Below are 19,952 nucleotides of genomic sequence, written 5' to 3' on the forward strand. Positions count from 1 at the left end.
CATCTAATCCCCTGAAACGGAGACAAACAATCTGTGGAAGAAGGTTAAAAATACACCAGTGAGACATTTTGAAATTCCGCCTCTGTCTGAGTTCAGTGCTAAGGTTAAAGATCCAGCATTCAGATTAGACTCCCCCACTGGGGAGGAGATAACAGGCACGCAGATTGAAAAAAGAGAGACGTTTGGGGTTCGGGGTTGGTGGGGGATTTGAGATGTCAATCTGGCAGTGTGAAGGTTTTTGTCTTGCAGATCCAGTTCAAGGACGCCTAGAGGCAAGGACTGTGCCATCTACGCATCTCAAGGTCACATGCGCTCACCCTGTGACTCTCAGCAACAACAGGAAGAGGAGGGCGGGGGAAATGGGGGCACTGTAAAATCCTTCATTTACCCCATGGTTAACCCCTTAATGCCTTCCTGTGACCACAGATATTGTGGCTGCGTTGAGGCGCCAGTCAAAGGCTGTCTTCGATTATCCTCAGACGCTTTGAAACAACTCTGCAGTGCCACATATTCCGGTGCACCCAGGAAAGAGGGTGTGTGTGGTTTTAAAGGCTGTATGAAATGGAGGGAGAGAGGTTTTAACGTAACTTAGCCATTCAAACAGTCATGCTAACCGCTTCCTCTCATGCTTTTAACTCATGCATCTGCTTTTATCTGTGGCGATTAACAGTTAAAGCTCTGTTAAGTCTGCCCTAGTGCCCTGCGGTCATACATGAGCTTTGTGTAAAATTCCCCTGTTTTAATGTCACATGGCAGTTTGTTTGACTAGTTTTGTCTAAAATAATCTTACTAGTGTTGAGAGAGCATTTAAAGGATTAGTTCATGACGTAGTTTCTTCTGGGGAACACACATTTTTGTAGAATATCAAGGCCTTTTTTTTCAATATAATGGGAGTGAATGAAAACTGGAGTTGTTAAGCTCTAAAAAGCCCCCAAAATATCATAAAAGTGGTTAATTTGATTCGTGCATTGTATTGTGTTCTGAAACCATTGCAATACCTTTGTGTTAGGACCAGACCAAAATTGTATATTCTCTTTCTTTCGCATGTTCATGCCAGTCTATAATACAGTAGTCAACATTGGATCAGAAAAGACAAGAACGGGGATTGTTTGAAATGTATGTATAACTTTGAGGACGATTATGATCCACTCTACTGTAGAGGTAGCATTTTCTGATTTATGGATAGATCATTCTTTTGAGCAGGATTTCTTCAATGAATCATCCAGTTCACAGACTGTGTTTCCCAAAAGCTAGAGATCATAGAACCATCGCCACCAATGGTCTCTACGAACCACTTGGCTCACGATGCTTTTGAGAAACGAATGAATCGTTAAAGGGACATTGTGTAGGAATTTCTCCCATCTAGTGGTGAAATTGTATTTTGCATTCAAACGAATTGTGCTCTTCAGCACCTCGCTTTTTCAAATGCGTGTTGCATCTACGGTAGCTGTTATATACCAAAAAGCTATGACAGGATGTCTTCTAATAGCACTTGGTCGAGTTTTCTTTCGGGTGAACAGGTTTGTTATTTCAAACAAACTGCAACTTGACACAACGAACAAATGGATGTTTGATAGAACATCGCAGAGAAGCAACCAAAAAAAAGCTTGTAATTTAGGCCGTAACATTGACTTAACGTTACCTGTTGAGAAGAAAGCAGGCAAGTTCAGAGTCTCTTTGAAAGCTTTCTCCTGCATAAACTCTTTCCACCTGGAAAAAGCTATCCCGACATTAAACCTTTGCAATTAAAGTTTTGACATTAAAGTTTTTTGCAATCTCCGGTCCCGTGGCTCCACATAAGTATGGTCCTCCATTATAAATAACCGTGCAGTGCAGCGTCTCTCAAATCCTCTTGTCCGGTTCTGCTGCTTTCAGTCACGTGACACTGGCTCTGAACGAAAACGCGTTGTGGAAACGCGTCGGCCTAGTACTTTTTGTCCCTCTCTGCTATTATAGTTTTTCAAGATGGCGGAACGACATGGAAGCCTCTGTGGACCTACCCGTCACATGTATATAAAGATAATAAATTCTTCGTTTACGAGGATAAGTAAGATTATTGGCAGAGGTATTTGTACACCATTGAGGACATATTTATGAATAAAAATATTGATTTTAGATAATAAAATACTTAAACTACACATTGTCCCTTTAACAATTTGGATTCCTTAGTGATTCTAATAAAACTTCTTGTACTGTTTTTCTTAGCACGCTAACCTCTTGAAGCTTAATTTTAGAGTGAACCTGATGTTTGGCTTCAAAAAATAGCCTTTCAAAACAGCAGCGGTCGTGTACTTGAGGTATCTGTGCTAAACTAATCTGTCCCTCAGGCGTCCGTTATCACCGTTTTGCGACTTTTCGATTAAACGGAGAAACCATGGAGACTAAATGATCAATAACCACTGTCATGATCCCAGATTTTGTCTGTCGTAAATCTTCTGCCGGCTGGCAACCAGCTCATTTCATTTCGCTGTTGCAGATTAGTTTCCGTCTTACTCAAAACAGAAGTGTTTTGAGATGATAAATTATACAATCACAACAAATTTGTCAACAATTTCCGCGCTCCCTGACACACTGCTGAGACCGAAACGATCGTCTAGTTTGCATTGCGGTGCATTGTCCTAAAAACACACACCCGAACAGACACTCACACACACAGTGCAGAAAGGTCTGAGGCAATGGCGGGGGAAGAGCATAAATCTTTAATATTAACGAGTCTTGCTGTGGCAGGAGACCCAGCAGCTTTGTCCCTCTCTCCTCTCGGCTCGCCTACGCTCCCTCGTCATTTAATTAACAGTAGGGAGATTATGGAGGCCTCAGGCCTGTGAAGATCTGATTTAAACATGGAAATGTTACAATACTGTCGCTCTTTTGGCAGAAAAAGGTTGGAGAGGAAGTGAAAAGATTATTTCTCTGGCTCTCCAGTCCTCCACATTAGTGTATGGGATCGCAAACTACATCACAATATACTGTACAAGTCGTGATTTAATGTATTATAGTGCTTTACTTAATTGGATCACAATTGAAAGTGAGACTTCAGTTGCACGTTCTTTCCGGTATGGATTTGGCCATTTTAGAAATGCAAGTTGTCACTTACAGTATGTCGACTATCTGCTGCTTTATTCAGGAAATTAAATGAAATGCACAAAATAACTGAATGGTAAATATTGACACATTATAAGGATTAATTGAAACTCCAAAAATTAAACCAGGATATAAATGAAACATTTTACAGTTTTATAAATTTAAAACAATTTTATGATACAATAAATAAACAAATAATTTTTGGCCGATACCGATAATTCTTTATATTCGAAAGCCGATAACCGATATATTGGCCGATAAATCTATATCCAAATTTTTTTATACGTTTTGAGAGCCTGATTACAATAACAAAATCTCACCATTTAAAAGGCATGTCCCAAACACACAAATATAATGTTTTAATTTTATGTAGCCTATATGACAGATTTTGCTGTGCATGTTGCACTTGTACTGCATTTTCTTTTTTTAAAGGGATTCCAATCTTATTTAAAGCAATTGAAACCTATCATGTTGAATCTGAAGTGTCTCAGCTGAAAGAAAATAATCCATTATTTATTGGCTTTAATATATCAGCCAAATTTTCTTATCAGGCCGATTCCAACAACATCATAAATATGAATGTATATCGGCCAACACCGATATGGTGGCCGATACATCGTGTATCCCTAGTTATATGATTGTATCAGCCCTATATTCACCATTTTGGATATTTTTTAGAGTTGCTCCTGGTGTCTGCTGCGGGATGAGCAGGACATGCCGGTAATCAGGTTCTAGTGCCCGCAGGCTAGAAACCTGGAAGCATCGAACATCATGTGTTGCCCAGGCGCTTTCCTTTTCCTGGAACGAAGCGGTTAATGTTTCGCTGTAATTGGCATCCGCAGCTGCTCTCTAGTTGGACAGGGATGAGTCTAGAGCCTCTGCCTTGCGTGACAGCTGCCTAATTGGGCATTCTCCCCTTGTGGCAGGTGCCGCCTCCTCCAGCCGGGCTGCTGAAGAATGGCAGAGGATTACAGATGAGGACATGGTGACCCTCTCTACCTTCCGTTGGTGTGTGTGTGGGGGGGGGGGGACTAGTTCAATACCGTTGGGTTATCAGGATGAAGTGAGGGTTGGGTTCTGCCAGGTGGCGGATGACAGAGTGTCACATGACAGTGTCAGTGTGTCAAGGGCGCATACATCAGCATTGCTACAGCAACCTGTTTTTTTTTTTTCTTCTTCTGTTGGTTGTTTTTGAGGTTTTCACTCTAGCTTTATAGCTCCTGGCTGTCTTCACACTTCAGTTCAGAGAAGATGTCAGCTTCCTGTGTGTTCCCATGTAGCTTCTCTTTATATTCTCCAGCTGTGTATGAAACCAGGTGAGGTCGCGTCCTCTTGTTAGAGGCAATTAATGACACTCTGTGTAAAAATGTAATTATTCCTGCTGATGTAAAATGAGCTATTGGCTTTACTGTATCGCTGCCCTGTTGACTGCAGAGGGGAGTAACAGCACAGTGGCTATCTTTGGCCTAACCGTTAGGACATGTGTTCTGTTCTCACACATTGAGCCCTGTGGCTCTTGCGGCTGTGAGAGTATTTAAAAAAAAAAAAAAAATGTTATATATATATATATATGATGTGAAAGATAGTTAAACTGTAATAAGCATCATAAAAAAATAAATCCAATTTTTTTTTTAAATAGTCACCCGTTCAAAAGTTTGGAGATTTATTCTATTTATGTTTTTGAAAGAAGTCTCTTGTCAAGGCTGCATTTATTTTATACAGAAAGTACTCGTATTGTGAAATGTTATTTTAAATAACTCTTTCATTTTACTATATTTTTTAAAAGTGATTGATGGGTGTGATTGCAAAGCTGAATTTTCTGCATCATTACTCCAGTCTTCAGTGTCACATGATCCTTCAGAAATCATTCTAATATGATGATTGTTGCTCAATAAACATTTCTTCTTATTATTATTCTTATTATTATTATCAATATTGAAAACAGTTAAGATAGTATCCTGAAAAAAAGACTATGTAAATTCAAAGGAACAACATTTATTTGAAAGGGAAATGTTTAATGTCACTTTTGATCAACTAAAGCGTCCTTGCTGAATATAAGTATTGCATTTAAAAAAAAAAACTTTTTAACTGAAGTGTATATTAGAAGAAAGAGCGTCCATTACAATTGGTGTTTTAATTATCAGGATTACATAATCATTGAATTCCAAAGGGCCTGTTTTTTAACACTTTTATTGTTTTGATTGTGAAGAGGTTTGGGAAATGCTGGATTTAAATTTGTGTTGCCCGCATTGCCACACCTTAAATACATCTTCTCTTTTTATTTTTATTTTTAATTTTTATTTGTACATTAGTGGAGAAAAGATCGCTAATAACACTGTCCTGTGACCCTTATTAAAATATGTCACTCAGTGCAGCAAGAAACACATTAAATCTGGGAGCTGGGCATTCAAGATTCAGCTCAATCCCTAAATTGTGATAAATTGTTTTTCTCCTCTGACATACCTTTCCCCTCGAGTGTTTATATGGGTGACTGCTCATGTGTTTCTTTCTGAATGTTTACCTTGGATGCATCTGTACCCGTGTGTGGCGGCGCAGGTGTGTGTTTGGTTTCTGTTTTGTATATTTCTGGCTGTAAGTGTGTCCACGTGCGTGTGTTTGTGTTCAAACGGGGCCGTACAGCTGGGGTTGTACTTTGACTTAGCTATTTCGAAGTGTCGAGTGGAACGGCTGTATAATCTTTACCCTAGCCTTGAGTTTTCTCATTCCTCCCAGCCAGAGGAACCCAAGGAAAGAGGTTGAGTGAACGTGTGAGAGTGTGATTGGGATTATTTGTGTGTGTGTGCGCAGAGAGAGAGATTCATTAGTATTCTGCTGAGGAGTCCTGCCGGTAGAGCAAATTGATTCCCACACTTCACCTGTCTGAGTCTCCTGAGATCCGCAGCGGAGACGGCCGTTCTGTCTGCACTCCTGTCGACTTCGTAACGGAGGGCCACTCTCATTAGCCGTCATTAAACAAAGCTTATAGTTGGGATACTGTTGTCTTTAGTAGTCCTAGCAAGTGTGAAGATTGCTGCTACAGTCCTGAGGGGTTTCTTGACATGAAGATTTCAAGCGGTTGTTAAAAGTGTTTTGTTGGGAGGGGAATAGATTGTGTATTTGTGTGTGCTTTAAATTGACTCATTCGTTCAGGTGACCTTTTGGAGTAAGACTGCAGGAGTAAGGGAATACATATCTGTGCTAAACACTTGTGAAGTGTGGAGGGAGAGGGGTAAACCAGGGCTGTGCATCATTCAGAACGGAACGGAAAATGCTTTTTAAATTCCAAAGGAATTTCATCTTGAATGTGAATTTGGACTACAACTGAAATATAGTTGTAGCCGCATGATATTGGAAAAAACTTTTAGATTGCGATATTCTTTTTTCTTCTGCTATACTATATATATATATATATATATTGCTGAGGAAAAAAGAGTCCATTATATCAAATTATCAATTTCAATGTAAGTACATAGTACTTAAAGCCACTTAATATCAAGTGGGACCCATGCGAATGATAAAATTTGACTCTATGATGGTTAATGGATCAACATGGATGATCCCTTTATTTCCCCTGAATGTCATTTACCTGTTAAATTTCTTTGAATTGCAATTCAGGAAATTCCACTTCCTAATCCTATCACTGCAATTTAAATTCAACTTCAACTTCCTGTGGGAGTGACCAATTCAATTCAAACTTAGAAGTGTAGAAGGATCTTTGCCTGAGATGTGGTGTAGTTGTAAGGGCAGTGAGGAACGGGGTAAGATCTATTTGTAACTGGCTGTGTTGCTATTAAAGAGACAGCGGGTGAGTAGATATGGAGGAGTTGGCAAGTGGAGTCGAAGTGTTTCTGCGAGTAGCTGGAGCGTGTGTGTGTGCACTCCAGCCCCAGCGATAAGAGCGCAGAGTGAATGAGATGCTGTAATCTTACTCTGGTGGCATTTCGTTGGCATGTTCCGCCAACTTTTGTGCCAGCTGAAATGATGCGCCAAGAGGAGGAACTCGGGGGCTTTGTGTTTTCATTGGTTAAGTGCACTTAATCGATTAAGAAAATGAATAGAATCTCTGTTTTGAATTTAATTACTATGCTGTAGTTTATAAATATGAACATTTTGGAGTTACTTGTCTTGCAAAGAGCAGCAGAATTATGAAATAGGGGTGTAAAGATACATTGTTATATCGAGATATAAAAAAATGCGACTATGTATCGTTAATGTAAATGATGTGATTTGCGATATACAGTTAGTTTTATCCAAGACTCAGCTTACTGTATTTAGAAGGTATAATTCACCCAAAAATGTGTCATCTACTCACGTCATGTCATTTCAAAAGATTTTCATTCAACTTCCAAACACAAAAATATTTTATATTAAACCTGAAAGATGACCTTTTGTGATCTTTAAATAAAAAAGTAATTCAGCATAAATTATAGACTTTAATTTGATTTGTTATTGTGCCATAAAACATGCATTTTATTTTATTATTTTATTTTATTTTATTTTATTACAGTGTCCCCTCTTTTTTAGAGTCTGTAGGCAGTGTTTGTTTACTAATTGGAGTTTTTGGTTTGTTTCTTAGTAAGTTTGTTCTGATTGACATGGTTTTAGATTTATATCAGACTCTGTTTGCAGAGCGCCATAGCTGTTTACTTGCTCTCTGCTTTACTCCAAAAGAGCAAAAGTTCACTGATGTGGACGCTACAGTCGTGTTTGTTTAGGTAGCACGTCGCTCCCCTTATTTAATTTTCTTGAGCCATATTGGATTTACAAAATCTGTCCTGTGTATCTGAGTGAGCCTGGCTGAACACCAGCTGCCTACGATAACATGATGGAAAGCGGTTCACACGGCTCCCTTTCCTTTAAAATTTCTTTAACCTTGGCTTACCTTTAACGCCGGGGAAGCGTCTGCCAGTCTGGTGTCAGATATTAGCGATATGCGCAGCAAGGACCGGGTTGTCACTTTTTATTAACACTGAGCGCTTTGCATGGACTCCAGCTGTTGCGTGGACTGAGACTCAGGCGTACTTGACCTTGACTTCACAGCACAGTTCCTGCGGCTCACCCTATTTTTAATCATGCATTTTAAATGGTGCAAATGGATTATGGTTCCTTATAATGGGGATCATTCATTAACCTTTTTTTGTTAGGGTACCTTGTGGGATGGGTTGGATTCCAATTAATTTCATACCCCACATGTGAGCGTCACCGGATTGGCTTTGGATATCAAATCCCTGACATTTGCGTCAAGAAGTTAGGCGTTCACAGTTAAGGCCATATTTTGTCCAGCTCCTCAGGGGAAATTGCCTCTCAGCCACTGATGATGGTTTGACCTTCCTGCTCATGGTGTCTAGGTGAGCAAAGAGAGACGCCCTGCCATGATAAAGCTTCCTGTCTGCCGCTGTTCCCTTCACCACTGGCTGGTGAAATCACTTAAAATGCTGTTGGGTGTGAATGTTTGACATTGTCAGAGATAATGGATAATCACTTGTGGACCGCTGAAGGGAGAGATGGAGGGGAAAAAGAGAGAGAGAAAACATATTTTGTATTTCTTGTTCAGGAGAGTCATGTGTGGAAAAGACAAATGGAGTGTATGTTGTGAGATCGAACCTGTTTCCGGTCTCTTGTATGCCTGCTTCCTCTCATAATAGACTCATAGAATATAAGATTGTGGAAACACTTCAGTATGGGGAACACACATTAACTATAAACTACAACTGTTGCCTAAATAAACTAATAATAGTAAATTATAAATTATTAATAGTTAGTAAGGTCGTTTTTGTAGGGTTTTGGGTAGGATTAAGGGATGTAGAATAAGGTCATGCAGAATAAGGCATTAATGCTTTATAAGTACTAATAAAGAGCCAATATCCTTGTAATATGCATGCTAATAAGCAACTAGTTACTAGTGAGAATTGAACCCTAAAATAAAGTGTTACCAAGATTGTTACTAAAATAAATAAGTATTTATAGTCCTGATGGTTAGGAATCATTCACCCTAAAACAAAAATGATGTCAATTTCTTCTCACCCTCTTGTCATTCCAAACCTGTATGACTTTCTTTTTTTCTTTTGCAAACCTTAAAAGATATTTTCCAAAATGCTTCTTTTTTTTTCCCATACAATGAAAGTCGGTGTGGTCTCATCATGTTGTTTTGGACCACTGACTTTCATTGTGTGGAATAAAATTTCAAAGAAAGAAAGCCATACAGGTTTGGAGTGACATGAGTAAATGATGACAGAGTTTTCATTGTTGCTGAACTATCCCTTTAGTTTTCCTTTTGTTTTTATGGACAAGATCTAATCTAGCTTGATCCGGTTGTAGACCAATATTGATTTGTCTTGAATGATGTGTTTACTTTATTGTTCTTATGGTCCAATTTTTCAGCTTGTCTGTCTATCTTCTTTCTCCATCTGTCCCAAGTCTGAACTTTTATACCTCCATTGGCAGGAAATTAATCTTAATCTGGCCTATTAAGATTAGTGTGAGACATCAGATAGCCCAGTTTTAGCAGGTTGCTAAAGGTTGCAGGTTTTCTTGGTTGTTAAATTTAGGTCAGTGGCCCAGGCTGATAATGTAACTGAGACCGAATTAGTCAATGATTTAGTTTTCCTCTCCTCACAGTCGTAACTTGTTGCATCCAACCTTAATGGAGTTTGCATCACATTTAAATGCGTGTGACCTTGTGCTGATTCTCGCAGGATTTTCCTGTCACGTCATCTTGAGGATCTTAAGTTACTACAGCACATTCAGGATATTCCAGGCGTGAGCATGCTGTTGAATTGCTGTAACAGCATCCCCAGCTCAAGGTCGAGCTAAACTCCTCAGCAAACCACTGAAACACGTTACCCCGTTGCTGAAGGGGCAGGACATGGAGGGTAAGATGTTCTCTGGCAGCTGAGCACTGCTTTAGGGGAGCTGGAATCCTGTATTAATTAACCTTTGTGATGGTGGCCCTGACAGTGGGAAGTCAGGAGTGTTTATGGAAGCAGTTCTGACAGGGTTCAGGCCCGTCGAGCGAGCAGCCAGCGGTGCTGTCATGTTATCTGATGCCGTAGCTCTGTGGAGGAACGGTCTGACAGGTGTGCCATGTGTGCCCCTCTACACCTGCCAGCTCTGCTTAGCCACTACTGGCCCGAGTATGAGGGTCTGCTGACAGACGTTTTTAAATGGGTATTATCAGAGACAATTTATATAGAGACAGGGGTTAAAGTGGGCCGGAACTGCGTTCCGGCACCTCAGATGAATTATTAAATAAATAGATTCATTAATCACTATGAATCTCGCTGGTCCCGACATGGACCGACTGGCCGACCAACCTCCCTTCCTCCCCGCTGAACCCCAGTGATTATAAATGCGTGAAATGCACTCACGGTGGTTGAGCACGGTAAAGTTAGTTTAATGTTCGATATTTCGCCGGACATTGTTTTCCCTTGCCACTGTTCCATAGGGTCGGGAGTCTTACAAAGATATCAATAGCAGGATTAGTTTTAACATTATGTAACCATTATCGACATTAAATATTCGCTTAAAATCACAGTGCATTAATGCTGCAAAATCACACACTATAAATATAATAAAGAAGCAGAAACAGATCGTTGCAGTAAAGTAAGATATTTAATAAGTTGAAGAAACAATTTATGATTTGTGACACGCACATACACACCAACAGACACACAAACAAACAAACACGAACAGACACTCTCTCTCTCTCTCTCTCTCTCTCTCTCACACACTCACACACACACACACACACACACACACACATACACACACACACACACACACACAGAACGCAGCCACCGAATCCACCGAACGCAGCCACCTGTAATAAAAATTGAGAAGAAGCTTTTCAACGTGTTTGCATCAGTAATTCCTAAAAATTAAATTCGGAAAACATTAAGCCTATACCTTTTTTATTGTATGTGGATGTGGGAGGGGAAAATGTCGAGACTAAAGCCCTATATTCGGATTAACTTTACAAGGGTAGATGGAGTAAGTTAATAATGTAATTTTACCACAGGACTTCTGTAATATCAATAGCCAAATCGCATGTGATAAGATATAGGTTATCAATAACACTAGAAGTTGGAGGGGTAACTCAATTTGCGCATCACTGTCATGCGTGTATTACATTGCTTCCTGATATCATGTGCGCAAACACAAATAACCTATACAACAGGGCAGTTGAATCCTTATCTGATAACCTAGCTGTTGTAATTATTACTTTAACAGTTATCCCACCTCTCCATGCCGGGTGAACACCGGCTGATGCAGTAAACAGCATTTCACAACGATTTCAGTACAGTAATAGCAAATATCTTTGCTCCTTCTCGATTATCTGGTAATATTCTATTCACAAAATACAACCAATAGTACGGTAATGTTAAGACTTACTTGTGAAAAGCCCTATTTTCGATGGTCCGGCGATAAGAACACGAAAATGCTCCACAATGCTCTGGCATCTTATCTGCTGCCACGCAACGAAACTAGGAATACGACCGGTTCAAGATGGCGGCCGGATTTCTCGGTTTCCAGCGGCCAATAGGGCATCTAGTCTCTAAATGATATCTATGCCCCCACCTACCAAATCCCACTTTATCTACTGTATAGAGACATGCCACTTCCTCAAACCTCATTACAACTATATAGGGAAAACCCGTAACGTCAAAGATGGCGGTTGTATGCACATGTGCCGCCCTCCCGCTGGAAAGCCAATCGTCTGCTTTTAACAGTCAAGCCGGGAAACATTTGAGCCTATCGTCTGGTTCCACTGACGCATGCGCACAGTTGAGGTTTGCGACAACGGAAAATACGTTGATGTTTGAAAAGGCGACAGATTTGATATGCAGTGTATGTGTGCGTTGTGTAAATATCAGACATCCCAAGTCTCCCGGAAGCTCCGGGAGTCTCCCGCATATTGATAGCGTCTCCCTGATGCCCGCAAATTAGTTCAAATCTCCCGGAATCTAGAGCGAGTGAGCGAGAGCGCGTACATACTGTGTTTCAAACTGTGTAGCGCACGCGCGGCAGAGAGGGAGAGAACCCTTGCGCATGTGTAGTAAAAGTATAACCTGTAGGGAAAAAGGCGTTTTAAACCTTATTTTGGGGCAAAGTCATCAAACTTTTTCATTGATTTTTATCATATTTTACTGCTGTTTCTATACATGCAGTGTTTATGTCCCGGTGACCAGTGAAAGTGCAGTTCTGACTCTCTGCCCATTCACTTAGATAGGAGCCTGGTCTTGTTAGTCCGAAATAGCGGCCCGGAAGCGTTGCCAAGATGGTGGCCGAGTGGCATGACTTGCCTAAAAGGATTTTGGTATTATTCACTTCTTTGGTCCTGTTATGACACGTAAACTGTCATATCTGTGGAAGAGGAAATGTTTTATATAGATTGTAGTTCTAAACTTGTTTTCCTGTATTTAACAATAGTTTTTCAGTCATAATATAACTTGGTATTTGCTCATATCAGAAAGAGATTGTGTTTATCAAAAAGAGCAGATCTGTGTTAATCAAAAAGAGCAGATCTGTGTTAATGTTTTACTTGAGGAAGCACTGATATAATAATTCTGATGGATACCGATAAGCTGATAATTATTTTCATACAATGACTGATGATGACCGATAAATGACAAGCATCAAAATTCCATACTGTTTTTGTCAAAAGTGAATGTAGGCATCACATTTTGTGAGTGATATTTATAGTGTTAATTTTTTTAAAGATGCTTGAGCACAGCAGGCAAGAAGTTGTCTTTCTTACTAACAAAGTTTAAGCTAATATCTTTCTTTTGGATGTAGTATGCACAAAAACAGGTTCACTTAGATTTAAGAAACCTTAAGATATCTATTTACACTCCTTAATCTGTGGTGATACCGATAATTCTCAGAAAGGCTCAGCCTCATGTGAAGTAATGGACATTTAAAGACTTTCTTTACGTAAGAATGAACATTGAGAGGTCCTAAAGCTCGGTGTCAGAGCAGCTTGATTGACATTTGCTGGAGTCACTATATAGAGTTTGTCAAAAAGAAGCTTTGTGTTCACTCTAAAGTTTTTCGCTTTTTTTGCTTGAATTTAATTACTTGTTTTGTGATTAATTGGTCTTGACAGAGACTTCAAAGAAAGTTACAGTGGTTGTTTTGATGATGCTGGGATGTTGAAGCCTGTCACTCATGGTGGTTTCTCTCTTCTTGTGCTGTAGGTTCCCGTGTGGCCACATCTGAGATCTGAAGAGCAAACAGGGAACACTGAGCCTTTGGTTTCTCCCAGAATAACTCCCAAATATAGAGTGTTTGCTTCATCAGGACAGAGAAACCTCCTCTCAATATCATTGTAAAGCAGTGTGGATTTACTCATGCACAGCAATGGCAGCTGGGATGTTGTGTTTGACATTACAAATGCCCTCTGGTCATAAATGTAAAACTTTTTGACTGAAAAGAAACTAAATCCAAAGCGCTGCTGGAGTTCTCTGCTCTCATTATTTATGGCACAGATCTAAGACATTTTCAGTAGTTGTAAAACACCACATCAGGGCATCCTGCTGTTGAACATGACTCATGGGGTGGAGTCTGGCCCTGAAACCCACCAGGATTCTGCTGCTTTAACATATCTGGAAGGTTTGCTAATGCATCCGGTCACCGCTGGGCCTGCTGCCACTGCCACACAGAGATCAGAACCTGTTCACAACAACGTAGAGAATGCCAACAGGGTGACTAGGGTGTTTCAACCCCCAAATCGTGGCTCCCCCTTGCCAGACAAGGGTAGACCACCAAGTGCTGCCTCACAGCACCTTAAAAAAGCCAGACTACTGCGCTCAGGAGCGTGGAATGAAGATGACAGCCAGAAACGATCAAACACTGTAGTGGAAGTGAATGGACAGAGAAGGGAGCACTACAAAGGAAGCCTGGATGGCTCTGGGCAGGGAGAGAGCACCTTGCTGGCTTCTCTGCTGCAGTCCTTCAGCTCTCGGCTGCAGAGTGTCGCCTTGTCACAGCACATTTCTCAAAGCCACAAACCGCTCGACAGGGAGAGCAGTGAAAGTGCTCCTGTTGATAAGGAAACCTACCAGAGTTACGGCACAGCGTCAGGCCGCCTAAAAAGCCTCATGAGGAAAAGCAAGCACCAGAAACAAACAGTGCCTTACTGTTGTCAGAGCAACCAGAATCGAGGCTCTGATTCTCCTCATTCTTCTCAAAGCTCTGCCCAGCCCTCTAGCTCAGAATCATTGTCCTGCACAGAGCGTCTCAAGGCTGTTGCCAATATAGTACGGACCAGGACCAGTCCGGCCCCTTCACCTAAGCCCAGTGTCGCTTGCAGTCAGCTGGCCTTGTTGCTGTCCAGCGAGGCTCATCTACAGCAGTACTCCAGAGAACAGGCCTTAAAAGCACAATTAACCAGTCGATCAGCCAGCGAGAGGTTAGCTGCTATGGCTACTCAAACACAGGATAAGAGGCCTCCCAGCATGGGGCAACCAACAACCACCTCAGACATGCTAAGCTCCTTAAATGTCAAAAATGGAACACTCCCCCCACCAGTGATCGATTCCAGCAAAAGAAGCCCTTCCCTTTCCTCACCCACCATGAGACCCCCCAAAGAGAGACGGCCCTTCGACAGAAACGGTCGACCGCCACAGAACTGCAGCAGCCTATTGCTCCTACTTCTCAATAATCACAACTCCCAGCAGCAGCTCACCAGAAACGGACACCTGGAGGACGACTGCAGGATCGTCCCGAGCCGGGCCTCCTCCCTGCATTCTGACAGCGAGTACTCCAACCAGGATAACAGCCTGACCAAAGACAGCAGTGATGCTGAGAGTTTCTCCAGCTGTTCCCCCATCGACCTCTCCATGAAAAGCAAAGGGCCTAGCCAAAAATCTGAGCCCTCCTCTTCATTAACCCCCTATGTGGAGCGCACAGAGTCTCTCATAAACAAATGGAAGCCAGAAACTTCCGTGCCAATGGTCCGTGAGGCCACAGATCTGGATACCAGCCCAGACATGAAATCCCATGATAAGGTCACTCTGATGCAGTTACTGCTGGACCGCAGAAATAACGAGAAGGTAAACAACAGTTCAGATAATCCTGGTTTGCGGCCTGACTCAATAATCGGCAGCCTTACTACAGCCCCACTTAAACGGATTGACACACCTGAGGACAGCAGAACACTGAGTCCTCTGCTCCGGCAAACCGCTACCTTCAGCTCGGTCTCCCCTTCATACTCTTTCCCCTCACCTCATGCCCAGTCCAGTCCATTAGATCTGTGCAAGTCTAAAGCTCACTCAAGTGAAAAGATGGTGGAGCCTCCGTTCAGTGCCAGCAAGCTACTACAGAATCTAGCCCAGAGTGGTATAAAGAACTTGTCACCTTCTCCCCCTCCTTTACACTCTCAAATGGTGATGAGCAGAAGGCAAAGCCCAGAACTTGAGCTTGACAAGCCTCAGGCCTTTTTGGATCGACTTGTCATTCCAAACAAGCGGAATAAAGCCTCTGCACTAGATAGAGGTTCCCCTCCTGCTCTTCCACCTCACAAATGTAACCAATCACCCTCGGCGTCAACACAGATTGAAAATCTTCTAGAGAAGCGCACTGTACTGCAGCTTCTGCTGGGAACAGCTTCCCAGAAAGAAAGAACCAGTGGGCACAGATTCTTTGAAGTAACCTCAGGGAGGCTGGAGAAGCCTCAGACAGGCTGTCAGAGTGTCAACTGTGACAGCTCAAACAAGCCTTCTCTGGACTGTAAGATCAAAACAGAGCCAGTAGAGGAGAATTTTTCATCAGACAGCTCTAACGATGGGGTGTACCATCAGAGACGATCATCACAACACTCAAACATTGCTGAAGCACAGGACACAACGAAATCTGAGTTATGTCCTACAGAAACAGCTGCTAAATTTGGACTTCTCAGCCAGCTTTTGAAACAGCAGAATGCTACCTACCATTCAAACCCACACACTGGGCTCTCTATGAACTCTGTAAAAGAGGAGCCAATGGATTTTCAGAGCCCCGTTCCTAAAAAAAGAAAACTGACAGAGTGCCTAAGTAATGAACTTTGTGAATCTTATGGAGATGCCACTCGCGATAATCTCCCGTCTAGAACACCTGAAATTAATGGTAGAGGCCTAGTAATACCTACAGAGGAAGAGATAGTCGTTAGTCCCAAGAGCAGAAATTCTCTCTCCAGAGGAAGCCAAGGCTTCAATGTTCTCAAGCAACTCCTCCTGTCAGAGAACTGTCTGAAAGAGCTGTCCCAGCCCAGAGGAACCCCAAGTCCTTTCATCCCTCAGGCAAATTGTGCAGCCAATGGGAACTTATCCCAGTCTGGTTCCCATTACGAGTTGTCAAACATGCCGTGGTACCCATATTCTCTCAGTGCGGGTCCCAAAACAGCACCCTCACCTGTTGATACCACAGGGGGGTCGTTAGTTTGGGCTAAATCCTCTCCCAAAGCCAGTCCTAAACCAGTTAAAAAAGAACCTGAGGGGTCTCTTGGAGGATCTTTTAACAGGGAGGAGAGATCCAGTCCAGACTCGCCCCCTTTAACCAGGTCTAACCCGATTCTTTACTACATGCTTCAGCAGGGAAACGGTCAGCTCAGACCTGAGATCCAGGATCAGATGCAGCCGGCCCACTGTGTCATGAGTGCAAAAGTGGAGCCGTACAATGACTATGAGCACAGGATAAACTCTCCAGTCCACAGACAGACTCATAGCCAGAGAGAAGAGAGCCTAAATGGTTCTGTGGAGAAATGGTAGATGTGAACTATTAAAGACAGAGAGAATCTGAAGAACTGCATGTACGTTTTTTTTTTTCATCTTAAAACAGAAAATCAATAAATTTGGTCATTCAGTTTAAAACATTTGACTGTTTGCCACCACTTGAAATTATTTCATTTTAGTACATTTGTTTGATTTGTTATTATTTTATTGATGTCAGAATGAGATGGTCACATGATTCCCCATTCGCATACACATCTTTGAATGTTTTTTTTTGTATGTATGCTAAGCTAATTTCTTGGTCCAGCACAATGTAAAATGTCCACCACAAAAAGCTTTTTCTCCTTCCACAACTGAAATATTTATGAAGAACATCCAATTACGTGTATTATTAATGAATCCAGAAATGTTACTGCTAATTTCACACTATATTTATCTACAGCCAAATCAGGATCCTTTTCATTTTACTGAGACATAAAATTGTACAGTCTAAGCACAATATTGAATTTGTGGCATTGAAATGTCCAGTTATAAAGTATATTTTCTTACAGCAGAACGGCAGTGTAATCTATCAGGTATCTTTCTTGTAAAGCTAGCTGAGGTCAAGAAGCGTTTCACGTGTGATCGAAAGGTAACAACATTTAATGGAATGTTCCTCAATCGTAACTTAGTCAGATTTACCGTGCTTTATTTTTCATCTGGAATGAAACTATATCTGTTATGTGGTGATAATGGCATGATGTTTAAAAAAAAAAAAAAAACCTGAGTGTCATATTTTTAGCCAATGAAATTTACCTTTTTACAATTTTGTATAATTTGTTGTTTTGTATCTTATCTAAATATCCTATATGTAGCATTCACACATTTACGGTGTTGACAGGAAGTTGAATATTGAAAGAGATTATACAGTATGTCCACCAAAGCCATGAGGGTAAATTATGAATTATGATATTTATGGACTATAAATTTTTCAGGATACTGTGTGAATCAGACACTCTACTGTGAGAACGGATTGGAATTCAGTCTGATTCTTTTGTGTTTTATGTTCACTTTATTTGAAATAATTTGTTTGTTTTTTTTCAGATAGGCCCATCACTCGAGTCTTAAACATTAAACTACAAAAGAAAATCACAGATTTTATTCCACATTCTCTGTACGATTCAAATGTTTTGACAATGATTAGATGCATTTATGTAAATATCGCTTTCAAGATTACTATTTTGTATTGTTTAAGACATAAAAAAAAAGTTTTTAACGTCTTGCAGTGTACATACTGTATGAAAACTGTAATAATGTACATAGGGTACTGGAGGATGATACTTTTCTGCATGTCTATGTTGTGCTAACGATAATCTTTGTTCATCTACTGCTCTGTTCGAGGCTCTTTGCTGCCTGTAGCATGCACACGCATGGGGAGTCCCTGTGTTATGGGGAAATGTCAAGTCTTAAAATAGATGCTTTTATCATGGAGAGATGGGTACTTAAACCATAATCTGTCTGCAAATGCAGTCCTAAACTGTTGAGCCTGTGCTCAAACCTGAGGAAAATGTGCGTAATTGTTTCTTTTTCTGAATGGTTTTGTTCGTTAACTAAAAAAAAAAAACATTGTTTAATTTAGAGTCTCTCATCAATGTTGTGGCTCTGCATTGTAAATAACTGAGAAAAAAAAAACTTCATATACTCCTATGTTGACTGGAGACTTTTAGTTTTCTTATGTTCTGTCTTTGGTGTTTATTTGCACTGATAGCATAATAAAATATTGAGATGCACAGAACTGAATGAAGGTTTGCCATCTTTTACCTGTATTTATGTATCCAAGGTTACAATGCGTCGGAAATGTTTTCTAATATATAAGCTTACATGAGGCCAGAGGTAAAATTTTAACCCTTGATCGTAGTCAATTTTACAAGTGAACATGATTAAACTACTCGAAAGCAAGCTTTTTATCATACTTTTTTTTTTTCTTCAGCAGTTTTAACTGCTTAGATGTACACAGAACAACTCCAGGCAACAAAGTGTGAGAAGGTTAACTAGTACTTAACATTTGAACTACCAGCATAAATTATGACCATCTTCTCCATGTCTGACTCCAAATCATAAATGAACAATTTATATAAAAAGACTTTCCAAACTGGTATTTGCATGATTGCCAGTTCTCAACAATGGCAGGAAAGAGGTGGTAAGGAGGATTTGGAAAACATTGTTTCATAATTATGGGAAAACAGGTAGTTGGCTTCCATTTTGAAAAATGCCTTCTCCAACCATTGTGAGAGAAACGCATTGATCTCAAGTTTGCACTTCCTTTCGGCCACTTAAAACAAATGTCAGAATAAACATTTCAAGACAAAATTGTTGCGTTGCATGCGTCAACGGATTAAAGCATTTTCCCATTGTTGTAGCTCAAAAGTATTTGTACGATTATTTATATATATATATTATTTTTTTTCAACAAAATATCAAGTTTAGTCACATTTGTTTTGAAAGAAAAATTACACTTATGCAAAATATTTTTAGAAAATGAATGTTAGGTTTTTAAAATATACAATATGAAACCGAATCCATATAATCTATAAAATCATTGCAAAACTGACTCAGAAAAGTGAGGTTAGTTGTGACAGAATGTCTAGTATCTAATGCAGTGACATTCAAACATTTTTAAGTGTGATGAAAATGTCAGAATAATTTTGGGGGTTCTGCAGAGTGAATAAGTGATTTTACATTGTACTTCCAGGCTCTTTCTGATGGAGAGGCTTTTGTCTGCTGTCTTCCCACTTCTTTAATCCTCTAATGAGGTTTCTTTTCTTCAACTTCACATAACCTCTCCTCCATGTGAACTTCTCCATCCAGAGATCTTATCATGCTTGAACTGCCAGTAACCCCCGATTTCCTTTTGGCTTCAAAACAGAAGAGAGGGCAAATGCACAAGCCACACGTCTGAACCGAGGTCAGCGTTTAAAGCGCACAAACGGCCGTTTGTCTGTCTCACATCCTCTGATATCCTGAACTGGGCCGGTGGACAGGACGGGGGGGTTTAAGGCGGCCCAGCGAGCTCCTTACCCTTTCACTACAGCCCACTACACAAAGGAAATGGTCTGGTCTTCAGGAAGACGGAGTATGGGGTCAGCAGGGGTCAGCAGGTTGAGATGGAGGTTTGGAGCCGCTGTG

At 40.7% G+C, this 19,952-nt stretch overlaps 1 protein-coding gene across 1 annotated transcript in view; it reads left to right on the plus strand.

Moving 5' to 3' along the window:
• Positions 1–18,561, plus strand: part of LOC143752182 (nuclear receptor-interacting protein 1-like) — a 33,128-nt gene extending 14,567 nt beyond the window's left edge. The window contains exon 2 of the mRNA XM_077245255.1: positions 13,278–18,561. Within this exon, the coding sequence (XP_077101370.1) occupies positions 13,626–16,826 (3,201 nt within the window). The 5' untranslated portion in view covers positions 13,278–13,625 and the 3' untranslated portion in view covers positions 16,827–18,561. The remainder of the gene's footprint in view (positions 1–13,277) is intronic.
• Positions 18,562–19,952: the final 1,391 nt, after the last annotated feature.

Source organism: Siphateles boraxobius, unplaced genomic scaffold (genome assembly GCF_051911475.1).
Source record: "Siphateles boraxobius isolate OS27281-9 unplaced genomic scaffold, OSU_SipBor_1 101, whole genome shotgun sequence".
In the NCBI taxonomy this organism is placed as follows: Eukaryota; Metazoa; Chordata; class Actinopteri; order Cypriniformes; family Leuciscidae; genus Siphateles; species Siphateles boraxobius.